The sequence below is a fragment of the Phyllobates terribilis genome, unplaced genomic scaffold (assembly GCF_046119375.1).
Source record: "Phyllobates terribilis strain yellow unplaced genomic scaffold, ASM4611937v1 Scaffold_1__5_contigs__length_1240528914, whole genome shotgun sequence".
NCBI lineage: Eukaryota > Metazoa > Chordata > Amphibia > Anura > Dendrobatidae > Phyllobates > Phyllobates terribilis.
Genome location: NW_027362761.1, coordinates 255,801,858 through 255,824,784, shown reverse-complemented (window position 1 = coordinate 255,824,784; position 22,927 = coordinate 255,801,858). Strand labels below are relative to the sequence as shown.

The 22,927-nt window shown below is 42.8% G+C and overlaps 1 protein-coding gene across 1 annotated transcript in view; it reads left to right on the top strand.

Annotated features, from left to right (window-relative positions):
• Positions 1-22,927, top strand: part of PARP2 (poly(ADP-ribose) polymerase 2) — a 104,344-nt gene that overhangs the window by 34,445 nt on the left and 46,972 nt on the right. The window contains exons 3-7 of the mRNA XM_073671202.1: positions 4,375-4,511; positions 5,623-5,826; positions 7,790-7,915; positions 8,013-8,083; positions 18,945-18,995. Coding sequence (XP_073527303.1) covers positions 4,375-4,511; positions 5,623-5,826; positions 7,790-7,915; positions 8,013-8,083; positions 18,945-18,995 — 589 coding nt within the window. The remainder of the gene's footprint in view (positions 1-4,374; positions 4,512-5,622; positions 5,827-7,789; positions 7,916-8,012; positions 8,084-18,944; positions 18,996-22,927) is intronic.

The window sequence follows — 22,927 nt, the reverse complement described above, 5'->3', positions numbered from 1 at the left end:
TATTGCTCTGTACTGATGTGTAAGCGCAAACCTCTGGCGTTGCGGATGCCATAAATGAAGCTATATCCATAGGGATCTTTAGTCCAATGCGTATGGGCTGCAGTTGGTAATCACATCATGCTTCCTGTAAAGACTTGGGTGTGAGGATGACAGACGGTGCTATGGAAATACAAAATCCATTGGGTTTTTATGGGCAGTTTAAAAAAAAAAAAAAAATGTTCAGTTCTTCTGGAAAAAATATGCATCTTATTATTGCTGTTTTGTACTCTTGTCTCCTTTTTGAAAGGTGATTGAGGACAAATATTGCAAAAAGCTAGAAAATTCAGCTTCCAGACTGTTAAAAGCAGAAGTGTATATTATTTTTTATTACATCAGATTGTGTAGATGACCTATGTCAAGGCTTCAAACTCCAAACCGGTAGCAGCATCACTAACACGTTTCGGGCTATTGTGGCCCCTAGCCACACCAGTATATGGACCAGTAACAATCTGGCCACTGGCTTTTCTCCCTTCTTACATTATTTCCGGCTCAGAAGTGTCGGATGAGCTGATGATGGTGCCTGGACAGATGTTCCATTACAAACAGCATATTTTAGTTGTGCTGTATTTCTTAACCTTTTAGTGTATTTTGTGTTTTTCAGTAGGTCTGAAAAAAACGCGCGCGCACACAAAACATATGTTTAATTACTTAATATTCTGTGCAAAAAAAAATACCTAAAAATCGCGAAAAACATTTCTTGATACTTTTTACTGGCGGAAAAAAAAACTAAAAATCTGCGTGGGGTCCAACATTTGGATTTCCAGAGCAGAAACATGATCTGCATGGGGATTGGCCCAATTGCCTTTCAGCGGCTCTACTTCTCTTGTGTTTTTTTGTGTGGATTTTGCAGATAAGTAGTAGCAGTCCATGTCCAGGAGGGTGTCTGCCATGTCACCTTTTCCTGAGCCTTTCAGCTACCTGTGATGTGAACCCATATCTTTCATTGCCAGATGAAGGACCCAACTGGCGACTTGTTTTTTGTGAGAGACGTTAAGGTTTTTATTGGTAGCATTTTTGGGGATACACAACATTTAATATTGGTTTACTGCTTTTAAGACTAGGTTCACATTTATCTTGTGCTCTGTGCTGAGTATTACATTGCGATTTCCGTCTACGATTCTGAGATTACCCTGAACAAAGCCATTCAGTATAATGAGGCAGACAGAATTAATCTGGACTCTGTAGGCCTCTGTTCTAGCGCTGAATGTCTTTTTTTAGAGGTGCAGAAAAGCGTGATCGTATGTGCTTTTGTGTATGCCTAGAAACACCGGACACTGCCGAAACAAAGGCACGGAGTCATCAGAATCCATATGGACTCCAGAGTGACTCAATCTGCCTCGTTATAGTGAATGGTTCTGTCAGGGGTTTTATGGAGATTTGGACAGAAAGCCCAACATAAGCTTTCACTGTAGAGCCTAAAATAAATGTGAACTTGTGTTTTTTTTTTTTTTTGTTACTTTACCGCCTTTCACCACACGGTACAAGTGTTAAGGCAAGTCTATTCTTCGAGTCAGTACCACGAGACCAGATTGGATTGCTACATATAAAGTACCTATCTAATTTTATGTTTTATAACAATTTTTTCCTACACTTTCACACTTATAATATATTTTTTCTAAAGTGTTTATTTTTTGCTTCACTAACTTTTTTTTAATTCTCTGCTGACAGTGCTGTAAGAGGGGCTTGTTTTTTTTCCAGGGAGCTTGGTACATAACATCAACACGTTCTATTCTGATTTTTGGGAGACGGAATAAATGGCAATTCATTATTTATTTTTTTGTTTTTCTCTTCTTTTTACCACTAGGTGAGCGGAATAAGACAAATTTAGTCTTCGGATCCAAGCGATTAAAGATGCCAGATTTCTATTATGTGGTTTTGGGGTTTTTTGTTTTTTAATACCATGTTCACTAAATGCTAAAACTGACCTGCCATTATGATTCTCCAGGTCATTACGAATTTGCAGATAATAAACATGTATAGGTTCTTTTTTATTTAAGTGTTGAAAAAAAAATTCAAATGGGCATACAGGTAATTGAATGGTTGAAATAGTCCTACTTGTATGCCATATCTGCGGTCTTGATGTGCAGACATCCTCTCTTATTCTGTCATGGTAATGAGTTCTTCCAGGTGCCGGTAGTCACTACATCTTCAGTAGCAATGACTCGCCAGCACAGAAGAACAATGATGCCAGTGCCCATAGCAGGACTGAAAAGGTAAGTATAATCACGCTATTGTAGGCGCGGGATTCCGGGGCCAGAAATGCATGTAACAGGCCAGGGTGACACTGATGGGAGGGGGTGGTACGCAAATGAAGACCGGAGGCAGAGTTTTCTTCCAGGCACCGCAACCCCAAAGTCTGGAAGAACTCATTACCATAACAGAATAAAAGATGATTTCTGCACAACAAGACCGCAGAAATAAGCATACAGGTATGACCATTTTAACCATTCTATTACCTGTATGCCCATATTAATAGGTAAAAAACGTCCCAGGGGGTGACAGATTCCCTTTAAACTGAAACATTTGTGACCATTCAATGGTATTCTTTCACTTGTCAGCACTCGTAAAATGATCTTTTGCACAGCGCAAAAGATCATAGGTCTCTGTGACATTGTCCTTTGTAAGCAGGACTTGCACTGCTGAGAACAGTGGCAGCCCATGTGTGCTGAGCCATCTATTAGAGATCACTCAGTGCTCATCATTTACTGCTGCCTGCCTGTGTAACCAGGCTATTAGACTATTACTGATTAGTAAATGTTTACCGCTTGGCGATCCCTTAAAGCCACGGACTGTGCTAGTACTGACCCTGGCTGTTGCTGCAGGAACTCTGCTGTCAGTTATGCCGAGCTCTCTGTAATCTCCCGGAGCATAGCTCCTGTGCCCGATAATCACCATGACCTACATGTTTGTCATAGCATAACATCTTCCCCATTATGACAAATGGGTATGCAAATGTCGGGAAGGGGTTAAGAGGCATGCACCTCTTAATGAGTTTTGCCCATCTTTCTACAGCCATGAGCCAGAAACAGAAATGCACACTAAGCTAGAGCTTGCATAAGTTTGATGGAATTTACGTCACTTTGACGGCATAAATTATGATTTTTGTTAGGCGCACCCCACGTTTTTATGCCAGGACTAGCCTAAAAACACCAAAAGTGGCAGCATTTTTGCACACCTTGGAGTTAATCAGTGGGGGCTATTTACACATCTGGGTTATTGTTTTTTTTTCATGTTCCCATGAACTTGTTTGCCGAATTTCAAACAGAACTTACTGAATGTCCTATTCTGGTCATTTTGCATGGCACAGATTTTCCCATTGAGTCAATGATAAACGTAACAGTGTGCACACGAAAACCATCTGTGTGCTAAGTATTTTTTTTGTCGTTTTTGCACGCACTAAATTGATTGTGTGACAGTAGCCCTGATCCTGTCGAGAGAAGTCTTTTGTTTATGGCCAACTCTGCAGCAGTGAATTATGTGGGTTCACGCAGTTGTACCAGGGCTCATGGTGGGATAGGGGTCTACAGTTCAGTCCTTGGTTACTACACAGAGGCTGGTTTTTTAGGTCCATTGCTCCCCCAAAATTGCTATTCATTTTTGATGCCTATGTAGTGTGAATGAATTTTAAAGCACGGTACAGATGTAGTCACTCATATACATACTCAAGGGGATTAAACTATATGTATATTTTGAAGCATGCTTAAGAAACCCCACAAATAAGAGTAGAACATACAAATTTGATGCATATGCCAGCTCAGGGACTAATGTTGAAGTTGTCCACTACTTGGACAGCTCCTTCTCATACCCCACGCTTGGCCCTGATAAAATAAAAAAGCTTATACTGACCTCGCGTGCTGGCACTGTTCCGGCAGTGTCTGCACTCTCTCCCCGGGGCTCTCGAGTGGTTGTTGTGATGCCAGCACCCAATCGGCGCTGGCGTCTCTCTTTCCCCACCTCCTGTCGAATTGAACATGAAGAGGAAGTCCGAGATCAGCTGAAGCCCAGACTTCCACTTTGTTTGATTTGTCCGAAGAAGGAGACAGTGATGCCAGCGCTGATTGTGACACGGCGCCCAACGACCGCAACACCGCTGGAACGGGAGGGGAGTGTAAGCTTTTTTTATTAAATTAGGGCCAAACATTTAAGCTCAAAAGGGGTTGTCCAAGTAGTGGACAACCCCTTTAAGCCCCCTGTCCCAGGGAGCTACAGAGCCTTTGTAAAATCTTTTAGTTTCCTGTGGTATATTTTCATGCCTTAATAAATGTTGTTAGATACGTTTGTGGAATTTACACTTCCATTCCTAATTGAGTTAAAAATGCCTGAATTCTGTTCCAGTACTGGAAAGCATTCTGTGACCATCACCCCTGAGCCTGGGATCTCCCTACAAGTGGATTTGAGAAATATGCTGCAAAAGAATAAGAAGAGCGGCTACCAACGACCTATACGGCTTGCTGTGAAAGAGCAGGATCAATGTGAGCTTGTGAACAAGATTGTTTACCCTAAACCTAGGAATGATTGTTTGAATTAACCAAGAAATAGAATTGCCCTCACTATGTATTAGTATGTATGTCCCACAATGTTTTCTGTATGATTCATAAACAGTCCTGTATAAATCCTTCAGGGAACACAGGTTAATTTCCTGCTGATCAGTTCCATCCACAGCCTAACCAAGGGGGTGAGGGCTAGCAGACAGTGTACAGGGGGAGGCTCCTGCTGCAGCTAGTTGCATTACTCCAGTGCACGGGAGAGTGACGAGGAGGGGTGAGCTTCTGAGACACTAAGAGTTCTCCGTTTTAATATTAATTTGCAACAAAAGAACTGAGAAAATGCTGGGATTTCTTTTTTTCTTTGCAGTTTGTGTATAATCGTACCTTTTTAAACACTTAACTTTGTTTGGGGGAAAACCCCTTTAATTTTAAAGTTGATTTTAAATCAATAGATCTTGGAATAATAATAAGTTCCACAATTGGATGTGTTTAAATAAAATGTTCCTGTGCTGAGATAATCTTATAAATGTGCCCCTGCTGTGTACAGTGTAATGGCTGTGTCTGACCGTGCAGGAACACGGTCTGATCATACCACAGCTCCTGGACAGGGGGGGGAAGCAAAAGAGTATACAGACATTACAGCACATGGTCACAGCTGATTCTTTCTGTAAGGAAAAACATTTCCCTGCCTGTTTTTTAGAAAATGTTTTACCTCAAAGAATCATTTGTGATCCCATGCGCTGAAGTTTGTATGTTCTCTTTTGCTTCCTCCCCTGCCCAGGAGCTGTGGTATGATCAGACCATGTTCCTGTACGGTCAGACACAGCCATTACACAGTGCACAGCAGGGGCAGATTTATAAGATTATCTCAGCACAGGAACATTTTATTTAAACACATCCAATTGTGGAAATTATTATTACTCCAAGATCTATTGATTGAAATGAACTTTGTTCATGGGAAAACCCCTTTAATGACCTAGGAAACGTGTGTGTTTTTTGCTACATCCTTAATAATTTACAGGTCCTCTGCTTGTAACATTTGAAAAGCAACGTCATTTTTATAATGGTCATGACTTGCCCCTTTTTTGTTTTTCAGTTTTTGTGTGGCAGTGGCTGTCAGACGAATCCTGGTTCTCCTATGATGCTAAAACGTCCATCTTTCTGGAAACGGCACTTCATACAGACAGCAAGATAGTGTCTCTTTCTTTGGGTGGCAAGCCTTACACAATTGATCTCGGAGCCATGGTGCAAAAAAATACCCAATCTCACTATGAAAGGCAGATTCAGCGCTGCTTATCTGGTATGAATTGTCAATTTATAGACCTACCATTTTATCAAAACAGCGGTCTACTCACTCTTGTCCGTTATATCAGTGAGATCGAATTGCTTCCCCAGAATGTGAGGTTTTATTGAAATATGTACATTTAGCAGAGCAGTGAGCATGATAACTGGTACATTAAAGGGGCTGTCTGATTATAAACATTAAACCTTTGTTAAGGGTCTGACAAATAAAGAAACTTCCTAAATTACTTCCTGTTAAAGGCAATCTGTCACCAGTCTTTTGTATGTAATCTGAGAGAAGCATAATGTAATGGCAGCGACCCTGATTCCAGCGATGTATCACTTACTGGGCTGTGTTCTGTCATTTTGATAAAATCACTGTTTTATCTGCTGCAGATTTACCAGTTCTCTGAATGTTGAGCTCTGTATAACCCCGCCCACACCACCAATTGGCAGCTTTCAGTGGTGGGGGGCAGGTTTATACAGAGCTCATGAATATGGAGGACTACATGGCACCAGACAACTAGTCCTCTAGTGATCTCCCTGCTGATAGAACACTGATTTTATTGAAGCCCACAGCCTAGTAAGTGACAGATTGCTGGAATTGGGGTCTCTGTCCCTACGTTATGCTGTTTTCAGATTACATAAACAAAATCTGTCAGGAGGTTTTTACTAAGGTACCTGTTTGTTACTGAGTTGTTACATTTGGTAACTTTTCAGAGGGGTGGCTGAATCCAGACAAAATTGAAGAACGCTGCTAAGTAGTAGGGAGGCTAAATACGGAGGAGAATGGAGCACAATGCTGACTGGGTTGGATGCAATGTGGAATGGAGCGTGCTGCTGAAAAGGAGCGGGGAGGCTGGATGTAGAGGAGAATGGAGTAGGCTGCTGAGGAAGGAGGCTGGATGCAGAGAACAGAGCTAGCTGCTGAGGAGGGAGGATGGTTGCAGAGGAGAATCGAGTAGGCTGATGAGAAGGGTGGGGGTGGGGGAGTGCTTGCAGGGGAGAATTTTTTTTTATTTTTTTTTTCTGGCTGCTGAAAGGCAGGGGGAGGCTGGACAGGAGGTCGGAGCAGGTAGACTATACGGAGGACATCTGAGCAGGGTGAAGAGGAGAAGGGTAACTGCCAACAGTGCTGAAGCACTGAAAGAAGGGGGACTTTGATGGGGTGAGGCTGCGGAGGAGGGTGATAAGGAGCAGGCATGTTAGTTGTTCACAATCGTTTTTTCCATTTTTGAAACTTTATAGCGGTCTCAAAAACATGGTATGTGAGTGCAGTGGGTGGGCCAAAATTTCAGTCAACTAGTTGCAGTGAGGATGGGAGATAGAGATGTGTGTGACAAAATGCATTACAGGTAATGTAGTTTAGATGGTGTAAGTCAGTGCTGGAAGGAAACCCTCAAACCATAACAAACTGCAGGAGATGAAGGGAAGCTCAAAATGTAAAATATAGGTAACAAGGAGGTTGATCTGGATGAGAATCTGCCCCTAGAGTTTACATTAAATGAAAGGGGCATTTGATATGTAATGAATGACAGTCTTCTCTCCTGATCTCTACATACTGGTAATGACCCCTTTAAATGAAAACAGACCTGCATGAGAATCTGCCTTCAGAGTTTGACTAGCCCATAGATCTTTAACAGCTCATTTACATATTAAGAAAAACGTGAATTTCTCTGGAATAAGACATTGGATCACATATATTAAGGTATCATTTTATTCAGCTTCCTATGACCCACATTCACATGTAGACAGCTTGGGAGGGTTCATCCTACTGACAAATTACCTTTTTAAGGCTTCCATTTGTAAGGCAAGCCTCAACACATTAGTTCAGAGGTACACAATTGACACCAGCAAAGCCTCTGATGGTTCCTGTTGACTTATAATTAGATATTGATGAAAAAAATAGAAAAAGGGAAGCTTTGAGCCACAAGCTTTTGAAAAAATGCAGAAAATGTAATCTGTGTTAAATGATTTTGTAGTTGCTTTAGATGCCACAGCTGATGATGATGAGAATGACAGTGTTAGTAATGGACCATCATCTGCATCATGCCTACGTGGGAACAGGAGTGTTGAAAGTGGAGACAGTGAATCTGAGGACAGCAAAGGTGAACACACTACTAGATTCATGTTTTTCTTATTTACACGTCAGTCTATTTAATTGAATGTTTTTAATCCATGTTTTTTGTCAAATCTTTTATGCAGAACACTTAAGAACTATTGTGATGAAGGGAAAGGCCCCTGTGGACCCTGAATGCTCCAGCAAGCTTGGAAAGGTAAGTTGCATGATGACACTAATTGTTGCCATTTAAAGGGACCAGTCAGCTGATGCTGCCCGAACCAGGAGCGGCCTGAATCCGATGTCTGCTGCACTGTTGCTGCAACTTATGTGTTAGGCTACATTCACACATCTATATGCTGTCCATTTTATTTTTTCTCTGACAGCACACTTGCCTGTAGTTTCATTGAGCCATTATGTATCAATATTTGTAAGTCATAGCCCGGAGTGGAACATACACAAACTATAGAGCAATAGATTTTAGAAACCAAAAATATCCCCAATACGTTGTATATGTGGATTATACCACAATGTGTCATCCAGAGTTTCCACAAAAACAGATGAAATCACTCCAAGAAAACATGATAAAACAGGAGAAGGAAAATTGGAGTTTAAATGGTTAAGAGGTGTATTTTATGGATACAAAAATATAGTAAAAAATGTTTAAATGCATAGTACAAGGAACAATCGCTGATGACAATAAATGTGTGCAAAATACATACTGTAAGTCCAATGGGTAAGTGTGGAATCTCCCATCAACCTGACACAATGGTCAAAAAGTAAGTAGAGACTGTCTTTCTCATGGACCCGATCAGCCAGATGTTACCAAGTGTAGGGGATCTTTCTTCTATACTCTAACAAATCTGGCTGATCGGGTCAGTGGGAAAGACAGTCTCTACTTACTATTATCTAAATATGCATCTACCTTGCAGATACTTTTTGACCATTGTCATGTTGATGGAAGATTACACACTTACCCATTGGACTTACTGACTCTATGAGCTGGACCATTGTCCATGAAGATGAAATTAGGCCCGTGTTGTTCATGCAGAGGCACAATGACTGGATTAATGATGTTATTCAAGTAGTGGGGGCTTGCCACTGTACCATTCACAAAGTGTAGGGTAGTTCTGTATTGACTAGACTCCTGCACACACTGTAACCACCAGCAAAGGCTCGTCTGGTGACAACAGTGACTGATGCATACTGCTCTCCTTGACTTCTCCAACATTGTTGGTGGCCATCATTTCTGCTCAGTGTGAATCAATTTTAATCAGTGAACGGCACTGAGGCCCATTGGTCCCTCACCCAGCGTAGATTCTCCCTGACCCATGCAAAATGATGACACCTATGCCTGGTATTGTGATTAGGTACCCCCTGAAGATCGTCTAGCTCGCAGTCCATGCTGATGTAAACGGTTTTGAATGGTCTGACGTGACACTTGGGTGCCTCTCACCTCATTTAAATGTTCCTGGAGTTGTGGCATTCATCATCCGGTTCTGAAGGGCATTGTTCACAATGAATTGGTCATCAGTGTGGGATGTGGCCAAAAGCCGTCCACTTCTCTGCCTTTCTGTGACTCTTCCAGTTCTCTGTATCTCTGTTGCACCCTGCTGATGTCTCTGTGACACTCTCAGCTCAGTTGCCCCTTCCGACTGAGGACATCCTGCTTGAAGCCTCATAATAGTGAGGTACTGTAGATCAATTGTTAGGTGTCGTCTTGGTCTCATGATGTCAAAATGTGAACAGCATGATGAGGAGGACTGTTCAACACAAATTCTAATTGAACCCTGAAATTTCTTGTCCGACTCATGGATCAAACACCTGATGTGAATTTTGCCATTATGCCATTGTTAGAGAACAGCAAGCTGTGCAGAAAGTACTGAAACATTGAACAGGTGCACATGTGCATTCAAAAGTTTAGAGACGCTCACATTAAAGAGGACCTATCACCTCCACACATAATATGGTATATTACAGTAGGAAGACTGTAAATATAAACTAACATGAAATAAACTACCTTTGGAAGAATTACTTGCGTTATGAAATAAGAGAATCACAGTTTATGGGAATGGCCATGTTGGGATTGGCAGCTCAGCGTGCTGTGCTCTGAGACACGCCCCCAGAGGCCGGTTGCTAGGCAGCTCCTCTGGTCAGCAGCAGTGTAGTGACCCTAAGAGCTCATTCATCAAATGATTGTAAGAGAAAGGGGACAATTTATATAAAGGGGTCTCGTGTGTGTGTATATATATATATATATATATATATATATATATATATATATATATATATATATATATATATATATATATATATAAAGCTAGCGATAGCGGTCTTTTATGTAACTGCACAATATAGTTGGGTCTCTGTCTACATAATACATGTATATGTAGTGCTCTCTTGAGATCTATATATACACACGTGTGTGTATGTCATAGAGAGAGATGTGAATATACCTGTGTAATGTATACTACTATATATTACACAGGTATATTTGTGTACACCTACATATTTATATATATAGCATGAGGGAGTACTACCTATATAAGCATGTGTGTGTTATATAGACTGAGGGGCTCAACCATAATGTGCAGTTGCATAAAGTTGTGCTATATACAGTACAGACCAAAAGTTTGGACACGCCTCATTTAAAGATTTTTCTGTATTTTCATGACTATGAAAATTGTACATTCACACTGAAGGCATCAAAACTATGAATTAACACATGTGGAATTATATACTTAACAAAAAAGTGTGAAACAACTGAAAATATGTCTTATATTCTAGGTTCTTCAAAGTAGCCACCTTTTGCTTTGATGACTGCTTTGCACACTCTTGGCATTCTCTTGATGAACTTCAAGAGGTAGTCACCGGAAATGGTTTTCACTTCACAGGTGTGCCCTGTCAGGTTTAATAAGTGGGATTTCTTGCCTTATAAATGGGGTTGGGACCATCAGTTGTGTTGTGCAGAGGTCTGGTGGATACACAGTTCATAGTCCTACTGAATAGACTGTTAGAATTTGTATTCTGGCAAGAAAAAAGAAGCTAAGTAAAGAAAAACGAGTGGCCATCATTACTTTAAGAAATGAAAGTCAGTCAGTGCGAAAAATTGAGAAAACTTTGAAAGTGTCCCCAAGTGCAGATGCAAAAACCATCAAGCTAGACAAAGAAACTGGCTCACATGAGGATCACCCCAGAAAAGGAAGACCAAGAGTCACCTCTGCTTCTGAGGATAAGTTTATCCAAGTCACCAGCCTCAGAAATCGCAGGTTAACAGCAGCTCAGATTGGAGACCAGGTCGATGCCACACAGAGTTCTAGCAGCAGACACATCTCTTCAACAACTATTAAGAGGAGACTTTGTGCAGCAGGCCGTCATGGTAAAATAGCTGCTAGGAAACCACTGCTAAGGACAGGCAACAAGCAGTAGAGACTTGTTTGGGCTAAAGAACACAAGGAATGGACATTAGACCAGTGGAAATCTGTGCTTTGGTCTGGTGAGTCCAAATTTGAGATCTTTGGTTCCAACCACCGTGTCCTTGTGCGACGCAGAAAAGGTGAACGGATGAACTCTACATACCTGGTTCTCACCGTGAAGCATGGAGGAGGAGGTGTGATGGTGTGGGGGTGCTTTGCTGGTGACTCTATTTGACCAAGAAGGAGAGTGATGGGGTGCTACGCCAGATGACCTGGCCTCCAGTCACCAGACCTGGTTTGGGGTGAGCTGGACCGCAGAGTGAAGGCAAAAGGGCCAACAAGTGCTAAGCATCTCTGGGAACTCCTTCACGATTGTTGGAAGACCATTTCCGGTGACTACCTCTTGAAGCTCATCAAGAGAATGCCAAGAGTGTGCAAAGCAGTCATCAAAGCAAAAGGTGGCTACTTTGAAGAACCTAGAATATAAGACATATTTTCAGTTGTTTCACACTTTTTTGGTAAGTATATAATTCCACATGTGTTAATTCATAGTTTTGATGCCTTCAGTGTGAATGTACAATTTTCATAGTCATGAAAATACAGAAAAATCTTTAAATGAGCTGTGTCCAAACTTTTGGTCTGTACTGTATAAATCTATAGATAGTCAAAATTGGAACAGCACCATATCTTCAAATTATCGGGTGCAAGGCCCCCAAACAGATATCCATACGTAAAGACAGTATAGCAAAAACAATGTCAGGCAGCCAAAAGGTCTTTAAAAAAAAAAAATGGACTTTATTAGCCGGGCGTGGCGACGTTTCGGTTGTCGACAACTTTCATCAAGCAGTGATGAAGGTTGTCTGCAACTGAAACGTCGCCACGCCCGGCTAATAAAGTTCATATTTTTTCAAAGACCTTTTGGGGTGCTGCCTGCTGTTTTTTTGCTATAGATATAGTGAGATATATGGAAAAAATATCAGCGAACAGCCAAAAACCTTCAAATTAGGAAAAAATAGAATGGAAGTAGCACTTCACTGAAAATAAATGATACTGACTTTATTCCCCCATCTGATCTGGATGGATAAAGTCGGCTTTTTTCACTTATTTCCACTGCAGCGCTGCTTCAACTCTATTATTCAACTTACTCCATGTTTACTCCAGATGTAAATGTGGATTTTTATTAGCAGATATGGGTGATACATGCTGTTCTGTAGCCTTTTCTCTGGCTCTACACATATTATATATTTTCTAATGTATTATATATATTATAACAAAATATGTAAAAATCCAAGGGGTGGGGGGGTGAATCCAAGGCACTGTACAGCGATTCCATAATAAATATATATATATATATATATATGGAATCGCTGTACAGTGCCTTGGATTTTTATATATACATTACCATAATATTTAAACACGGGTTGTAATCTGATTTGTGTGATTCATAAACAATAAATAGTCGAAGTTGGTGAAGTGAGAAAAATGTAGGCCTGTGCCTATGTCTTCACCCCTTTTGCTATGAAGCCCCTAAAAATTTCTGGTGCAAGCAGTTACCTTCATAAGTCACATGCTTAGTGAAAGGAAGTCCACCTGAGTGCAATCTAAGTGTCACATGGTCTGTCAGTATATACACACCTTTTCTGACATGCCACAGAGGCTGCAACACCATTAAACAAGAGGCACCACTAACCAAACAACACCATGAAGACCAAGTAGATCTCAACAACTTTGTCCCCGACTTTTTTTGAGAAGAACAGGTGGGGGGTCGGGTTTGCACAGACAATCGCGGGTGCTTGAGTGACCTGCTCGAGTCCCCGCGGCTGCATGTTTTGCGGCTGTTAGGCACCAAAAAACATGCGGGAATTTCCTGCCATATATGGGCAATCCTTGCATGTTTTTTTTGGGTGTCTAACAGCCTCAAAACATGCGGCCGTGGGGACTTTAACATATCACTCGAGCACCCGCGATGCTCTGTGCATACCCGAGCACCAAATGCAAACTCAAGTAGCGAGCACTTGCACTCAACACTAATGACGACAAGGAGGCTCTACAAAGTACTGACTTTAAGGGGAGGAATAGTTTTGTACACTGAAGTTTTCAGTTATTTTGTCCTGTTTGCTTCACAATAAAAAGAAAACCAAATGTTCACAGTTGTTGTAGGCATGCTCACTAGATGAAATGATGGAAATCCTCAAAAAAGCAGTGAAATTCCAGGTTGCGAGGTAGCAAAACACAAAAAATGGCAAGTTCAAATCCCAAAAACACACAAAAAAAAAAACTGGACATGTTTGGTATTGCTGTAATCGTACTGATGAGCAGAGTCATATTGTGTGGTCCTTCTTACACAAAGTGTACATCTACCTTTTTGGTGCTTACAGTTGAGAAGCTGACTTCTTCAGCCATGTTCTGGTGAATGACCTTGCTGGCATTTGCATAGCAGACGTGGACTTGCTGATGTTTCCCTGTGACTACAATAGGCCTGCCTTTATGGCACTTTGTGCTCTTCTGCTTCTCTTATAGCATTATTGTCTTCCCAGATGGAATGCCAGTGGCTGCCCGGCACCAGCTTAGGACTCGCATTGTGTAGACTGTCCTTTGCTTCCTCTTTTGGCCTCTAATCAGGCAGGGTTGTGTTGGCTGGCTTCTGCAGCATGGCTTCTACACATGAACTAGAAATTTTTTTTAATTTTTTTTTCTTATGAAAGCTGTTTTAAACTAGCAATCGTTCCTTCTTGTTGGAGTATCTGGCTTCTGTAGAGGCAATAAATCTAAATTCGAATGTAGCTTATAACACCATTGAACTAAAAGCCTTTTCTCTATTGTGGAATTTTTAGTTAGTAAAGGCAGGGGGTCGTATATTCAGAATCATCACTTTTTTTTATATCCAGGTTGGAGAGCAGTTACAAAGATCATCTGCGTTACACAGACAATCCTTTGAATGGACACTATGTAGTGCTTTATGTCCCCTGTTGGAGGCGCTGCTGCAGGAAAACTGAAAACAAGCTTTGTTCACATAAAACCTGCACATTCTTTTGAATGTCAGTTGCTGGGTGTGTTGCTTAGTACTTATCTCTGATGGAAGGCTTCAACATATGCCTTTGTATAGGACTATGTTTTGTACTGTATATGTTTTTGCGGGATCCCTCTCTGTAGAAAAGCATAATTAACTGTTTTTTTTTTCTATAAAAGAAGAAAAAAGTTCTACCTTCATCTATCAGCCCAATGATGGTATACCAGAAGGTGAATGGAGGCCTGTGTATATGCTAGGAACCAGCCTTCTTTATAAAGACATGGGGATCAAATGATGTGTGAACAGAACTTTGCCAAGTCCCCAACAGACTATCTCTGACTGCTGGGATGTCCCATTTTATCTGTTTATTTTGTTGCATTTCTAAGAAGTAGAGATTGTCTAAAGCAGAGAACTTATTTTAAAGGTACCTTGTCACACACAACTGCAAAAACCATGGGCTGTATGGATCAGAGCATGGCAGTGTGATTTAAAGCCAGGTATGTCTTTCTCTGAAACCAGTAGCGTAGCTATCGGGGAAGCTGAGGGTGTGGTCGCCCCCGGACCACGCACTCTGAGGGGCCCACCCGAAGCTGTACTACCCTTAACTGTATCGGCATGCGCAGCGCGCTGATATAGTTAATCTCTGCGGTAGAGCAATGAGACACGGTCTCTCTGCACTACCCTGATTGTTCTATAGACCGCAGATTGCTTTAAACCTGCTGTCAAAAGAACAGCAGGTAATGCCGGGACAGAAGCGCCGGTGCATGCACAGGAAGTCAGACTCCCGACGTGGTGACATCCTCGCTCCGCGCCAGGACTCTGATGTCCAGTGCATGCGCTGGTGCTTTGCAGGAGGACTCGTCAGGATCCTGGAATAGGTTGAGTATATGATGGTTTTTTATTTTAATTGAAACTTATGGGGTGATTGTGGGGGTATCAAAGTATGGGGGCTCCTCATCCACTGTTAGTCCCTCATACATTGTAGGGACCCCTCATACAGTGTAGGGGCCATTTTATACTATATGGAGGACTATGGTGGTGCATTATACTGTATGGAGGCCTATGGGTAGTTCATTATACTATTATACTTAGAGGGGTTGCACTATAGTGTATGGAGGACTATAGGAGTGCAATATACTGGATTACTGGTTTGGGCCCCACTCAGATGTTTCATTCCCCCTTTGAGCAGAACCACTAGCTACGCCTCTGTTTGAAACGCTCCCGCCCTTCAGAGAAAACAGTTTTAACCCCTTTCTGACATCTGCAGTATATATACGTCATGGTCGGGAAGGACTTTGCGAACAATGCAGTATGTGTATGTCATGGCTATCGCCCACGCACAGGGGGCTGTGCGCTGGTGATCGCTGCCGGGTGTCAGCTGATTCTGATAGCTGACACCCAGAACTCTGTTCTCCGTTTTTTTAACCTGCTAAATGCTGCGATCTCAGGCAGAGGGAAGAATTCCCCTCTGCATTGGATCGGAGACCCAGCGTCGTCAGCGTTGGTGCCTGATCGTTGCCATGGTGACTCAATGTCGTTGTGATGACATCCGGGTCATCAGAGCTAGCAAACTTGCTAGATCATGCTGTTCTGGCACCTTAGGGGCTCTGCCAATGTGACATGGCACCCTCAAACCAGTCCAGCCAAATCTGAACTCCGATATGGCACTTCTTCCCTTCAGAGCTTTGCACTGTGCCTCAAAAGTAGTTTTCGACCACATATGGGGTATTGGCGTACACAGGAAAAACTGTACAACAAACTTTGGGGTCCATTTTCTCCTTGTGAAAATGAAAAAATTGGGGGCTAAAACAACATTTTTGTGGGAAAATATATATTTTTTTTCATTTTTACAAATCCACATTGTAAAATTCTGTGATGCACCTGTGGGTTCAAGGTGCTCACCACACATCTAAATAAATTCCTTCAAGGGGGGGGTCTAGTTTCCAAAATGGGGTAAATTGTGGGGGTTTTCCACTGTTTAGGCACATCAGGGGCTCCCCAAATGTGATGACACCTGCAGACCATTCCATCGAAGTCTGCGTTCCAAAACGTCACTCCTTCCTTTCTTAGCTCTGTCGTGCGCCCAAACAATAGTTTTTCCCCACATATGAGGTATCTGCGTGCTCAGGAGAAATTGCACAACAGATTTTGGGGTCCATTTTCTCCGGTTACCCTTTTCAAAATAAAAAACTTGGGGATAAAAGAACTTTTTGTGGTAAAAATGTAAAATTTTTATTTTCATGGCTCTACATTATAATCTTTGTAGGTCTATTGATCATCACTTAAAACAGATGAGAAGTTTCCATCTGATAGAGCCCTAAAAGGCACCTCCACTCAGAGTTCACATGCTTCATCATCCAGGATAAGTCAAGATGTAGCCGACTGTCATCTGTTAACCCTCAGCAAAATTCAATGCATTATATCCAGAATACCGATATTTTTGGGGTGCAGATTTTACTTTTTCGAGTGAGGGAAATGCACAGTAAAAACTTTTTTTTCAAATTTATGGCATGCTTTGATTTCTCTGCTTCATTTTTCCCTGGTACGTTTGTTTTGTATGAAGTTTTAAAAATTTGTTTCCATGTTTTATTTTACTGTAAATTGCTGTGCAGACTTTTTTTGTTGCTAAGTCGGCAAAAAAAAATCCACTTCAGCTTTTCATTTTGCTCCACTCTGCTATAGAAGAGGTCTCCTGGAACATGCATACATAAATGGCCTGGGGATGTGTGATGGCATAGTAAGTAGTGTCACAAGAGAACACTACAGCCGACCTCTTTCAAGCCCTAAACAGAGTTACAGCACTCGGCTGCATTATTGTGCCATGATTTAGTTTATAGTGTTAAGATAAATGTTTAGGTTTTATTTCTGACCTATGCACATCTACTGGGCAAAACGTGGAAACTGGCTTTAAAAAGGCTTTTTAAGGGAGTGTCCACTTTATCTTTATTCCAGCAAATGTGTTAAGGGACATGATTTTGTGGTGGTATTATATAGGGCTATGTTCACAGTTTTTTGAAGTGTTCAAAAACGAGGTTTTATTTTTTAAGCAGAGACCTTTTGGGGAATTATCTCACTCTGTAATTTAGAAAGTGTGAAATACTACTGTTTCAATATAAAGATATTTGATATTGGTTTACGACCAATTTACATTACTCATGTGTACATTTCATTAAACCTGAAAAGTATAACGTGGAGCAACACTGAAGGCCCCTAAGGAATGATTGGATGTACGCAGTTCTCAGCTGGAATGTCCCTCTTTCACAGTGAAAAAGTGAAATTGTAGAACTGGGTTCATAGCCACCATTTGTGAAGAATAGTATTCTTTAAAGGGATCCTGTCATTAGTCATGCTGCCAAAACCACAGGCGGTATGAATCTGATGCTGGTTGTGTGATCCTAGCCAGACATGTTGTATTCTGAAACACTTAGTATACTTAGAAAAGCTCACCAGGGACTGTGTCTCAGCTGACTAGTAGAGGCTGGTCCTTGGCCAGCATGTCATAGGGATTGGTACAGGAAGAAGCCAGCTTGGGACCAGCCTTGACTAGTCAACTGAGAAATATAGAAAAGCTGTCTGAGGACAAAATATGTTTAATCTGAAACGGTGCAGCATTTCAGAAAAAAATGTACCTGGCAGTAATCATTTTTTTAATTACCTTGTGTTGCAGATACTGCCTGTGATTGGCGCTACCGCGGGCCGCTCACAGGCATCACATGACCCGCCACTGATGTCACGTCAAGTTTATCCACCAGCATCCACTGTGCGCTTTCCCAATGAATGGGGTGAGGGAGAGCGCGCAATGGATGCTGGGTGTGATGTTCAGGGTAACCCCGCCCACAACCCAGCATCCACCAGTGGAACGCAGAAGAGAGCCTCCCGGCTGCATCCGGAATCGTGGCATGACATCAGTGGATGTCAGAGCCGGCTGCAGCCGGGGGTCACATGATGCCAGTGATAGCGCCGCTCACAGACAGTAACTGCACCGCAATGTAATTACAAAACCACTTAAGGGCCCTGGGAGAATACATTGGGGGAGGGGTAATAAAATGTAGTGAACAACCCCTTTAAAGAGGGAGTCTCAAATTGTCTCTTGAGCAGCACACAGCTTTCCACGCTCCTTGAGTGTAAGTTCGGGTGAATAGTAGCACTAAATTATTAGCAGAACTAGAAAGCTCAGCAGAAGTTCTGCTATAACACATTCAGCTATCAGTGATTTGTAAAGTCTATATTGTTAGCACTGTATTTACACATAGAGATAACAAGGCATTTGAACAAGCACACAGACAGAGCTAAGGGCTGTATTTAGTAGTCTGAAAGCTACAGGCTGGTGATTTATATCTGCATCTCTTCAGAAGATGAGGTGAGTAACTGCTGTATAGAAATCAATGGGTTGGAGAGCGCTGAGTGGGATGTTAAGAGTTAACCCCTGTCCAGAAATGTAGCTACTATGAACCCTTATCCAGGGTCTAAAGGCTAATCTCCATGGAAACCTGCTGTACACTTTAAAGGATAAAAGCTCTCAAAGCAGGAGAATGACAACACATAGAAAAATCAAATGGCAAACTTGATTATTTTCATGCTGTCTATTTAAAGCAATTTAAGAACTTGAGAATACCCCCTTAACTATTAACGCTTTATGATCTGTCTTCTAGGCTCATGTTTACAGTGAAGGTGAAGAAGTGTACGATGTTATGCTGAACCAGGTAAGTCATGTCTGTTCTCTGTACATGTGTCCATACATTTTTGATAAATGTTACATTTTGCATGAGTTTTGTTTTGTTTTTTTTTTAAGACATTGCTTTTTTTTGTATATGAGATTTAGTGTTATTCCTCAGTAAGATCCTTACATGCTGACTAGTGCAGATTGTTACTAACTACACAAGATCAGATTGCATAAAAACATTGAGAAATTGTAGATCGAGAACCAGATTACAGTAAAGTATATAATCTGGAATAAAAGTGTATATTCCAATTTAATGAACCGGACTAATCAAAACCTGACCTAAATGAACATGTAAATTAATGTTAATTTGTGAAGGTTGTGTACTTCTTTTGCAACACTAGTCTAGGGCAGGTGGTGTACTCCTTACTTCCTGAAGGCGGTATTAGTAATATTTCTTGGTCAATTAACTCCTATTCATTGCAACTACAAAAAAGCGTCTCCAATATGGCCAAATTAAAGTGTATTAAAAAAACAAAATAATACATTTAAAAAGCAATAATAATAAATTGCTGGTTGTTACGGGCTACGGTCACAAAGCATTTAACCAGTATGACTGTTAACAATTGGTCCTTGCAATAATGCGTTTGTCCGTCGTTCCAAAATTATTTCTAACAGAAGAAAATCTGTTGGAAAACGTATTGGACTTTCTTAAAGCAAACTGAAATACGCGGAGACCTTATTTTAAGTGTAAAGTATCGCTGGAGCCAGATGTTACATCATTGTCCCTATTAGGCGAAAAAAAATAAAATGCAAACCCATGTGCGTGTTAACATGCGGTTTTTACGTGAAGTTTTATACTAGTTTCTCACTCTGTCAAACATGCAAATTAATAACAGGAAGCAATACGGCAGCATTTTATGACCGACTGCTTCAGGGAACAGGACTGGGAGCTGCAGAAATCAAATGTGAAAATGACATCCCACCAAAGGATGTCCATAAATGTGAAGCACCTCATTCAGCAAGTGAGTAACTCCATTGGAATGATCTGTTGAGTATTTTTGTCATGTATTGATTTGTGTGTGTTATTTTACATTTATTTCTGCAATCATAATTTTCAAGTAGTGTTGTTTTTTTTATGCAGATATATATTTTTTTCGAACTTGATTTTTTTTTTATGATGCAAGGAATATCTGATGTGTGTTTAGTAATGGTCTTTTCCTTTTTTTTTCCCTTATTTTTTCTAATGCAGGTTGAAACTCATCCTGAGCTTTGGGATGCTGGAGCTGAGGGGTACAGTGACAGGCAGGCAAGAGAAGACGCATGGACAAGCATCTTCCGCCACCTGTACCCTTCATGGGATGGGCTCACTGTCAAAGAGCAGGGGGCTATTGGTAAGTGACTTTTTCCTTTTTTTTTATTATCAAATAATTTTGATTGTAATTGAAGGGAACTATAATCTATTTTACTCTGTCGCCTCATTGGGGGAAACAGGACCATGGGTGTTATGCTGCTGTCCACTAGGAGGCGACACTATGCATAATCTGAAAAAGATTAACTGTGGCTCCTCCTCTGCAGTATACACCCCTGGACGGCGTCGGCCTACTCCAGTTTTTCATTGGTGTCGCAAGGAGGCACACCTAAAATTTTTTACTCCGTTTTTTTCCGACTGGATTACAGATGAAGAATAGTGGGTCTCCTGCGAGACTCCCGGCATGGCTCCTTCCTCTGCCCCCTATTACGGGGTGCACAGTTGAAGTCGAGATGACTATTCACCATGTCGCTCCTTCCCCAGCCCCTCGGGTGCTGGTTCGAAGTCGAGACCCCCCTCCTTCCCCAATTCCTTTTGGTCTCTGGGTTGAGGTCGAGGCGAGGATAAAGCCCCCTGATGGTGATAGCAGCACCCTCCCTAATCCCCCTCTGGGGGTATTAGGTTGAGACGCCTCAGGTAGGGCCTGTACAGGCAGCAATCCTCAGCTCCCAGTAGCTAGCACACTGCACTGAATCCAGGAACCCCAGCCCTGCTGCGGACTCCTGTTGGGGGGGGGAGTGCAGGCTGCCAGCCATGGCAAATACAGACACATGCCTTCCTGGCCCTGTCTCTGTGGCAGCACCAGCACTATGATGCCTCAGGGGGACCCTTCAAGGGCTCCCCCTTCCACTGATACCCCCACCGCTATCACTGCCTTTAGATCCGGGGGGTCCGGTTCAGATCCGGCCCCCTCCCGGACTTCCGCGCCGGCCTGGAGCCCCTTTGGGCATCAGGTTTCTAATTTACACTGCGCCGACGGCCTAGCCGAAGCTGCCGCCCCCCGGATGATGAATATGACACTCTACAGTGTCATAGAAGGGGTGGATCCAGACTGAAAGGGTGCGTTTTCGTAGCAAACTGCCGCCCTTTTCAGCTCTCCGCCCACCTTCTTCCTCAACTCCGGCGGCCATTATCTACTGCAGGAAAAGATTAACCCTGCAGCTACCGGTCGGCACATATAGACCAGGCCTGCCAGTCTCCGGGGGGCACAGGACTGTGGATCTTCGGCGCTGGACCTAGAGAAACACTGGTGGGGTAAGATCACAGCTGGAGTCTCCCTCGGCTGTGAATCCTATAAGCTCCTCTGCATAGCCACCCCTGTACACTATGCCGGGCTCAAGGTCTAAGAGAACCAGGCAGGACTGCTATTATGCACTCTGTACAGCCTGAAGTAATACTCTCCCCAATGGCAGCACGTACCCACACTGCCAGGACTGCATCCAGTCTGCTGTGCCAGAGCCCCAAGAAGCCTCTGCCAATGCTTCGGTGTCTAATGCCACGCTGGAATGGGTCACTCAGATGTCGCAATCTATGACGCAGTCTATAGATCACCTCACATCCACATTGCTTCAGGCTCTGCAGAGTCATGCCTCGGCTATGAATACTACCCAGCAAAGGGAGAGTTCCACTCAGGGACTTGACTGCACGGGCACATCCACGTCTAGGTCAGGACGCAAGCGGACCCACAGGTCATGTTCATCTGCGTCATCCCATACCACACGGTCATCCCCTTCTAGGGAGAGACACCGTAGTCCCAGCTCATCTAGACCGTTCCCTGCCAAGGACAGACAATACAGATCCCCACAGCCATACCTGACCAGAGAAGGCCTCCGCTCCGGTTCACCCAGCAGGAGACGCCTTAGTGATACACAGGATTCGGAAGACCTCTGTGATTCCGACTCCGACAAGGAAACCGAAGGGTCCCTAATCCCTATCCCCCCTAGCAATACAGCGCTAGTTGATGATCTGATCTCATCCATCCATCGGGTGCTGGACATCTCTGATCCACCCCCGGAGACACCAGGACATAAGATTTCCTTTGACCACCCAGAGTTTAAGGTGATCCTTAAAAAGCAGTTCTCACAGCCTGAGAAGAAGTTTACCAATCGCAAATATCTGGAGGCGTGGTACCCCTTCCCACAGGAGGTCACCAAACAATGGACAGATCCACCTGAAGTGGATCCCCCAGTCTCTAGGCTAGCAGCACAGTCACTCCTTTCACTGCCAGATAGCTCAACCCTCAGGGACACAGCGGACCAGCAGGTAGAACACATGGCTTGTTCAATTTTCGAGGCCGCAGGGGCCTCCCTGGCTCCCGCGTTCGCCTCAGTTTGTGCTGCCAAGGCCATTCTGGCTTGGGCCCAAAATTTACAAGCTAGCCTACAAGTATCTGCTCCTGAGCTGTTGGACCAAGCGGCCCAAATAGCAGTTGTAGCAGATTACATGCTTCATGCAGCTCTGGATTCTGCAAGGGGTGCAGTGGGGATAGCATCAAACGCCATCACCATTCGGCTTATCCTCTGGCTGCGGGAATGGAAAGCAGATGCAGCCTCAAAGAAGTCCCTCATGCACCTCCCGTACCTCAGTGGTCGACTTTTCGGTGAACAGTTGGACACACTGATATCCAACGCCACCGGGGGCAAGAGTACCTCTCTCCCCCAACT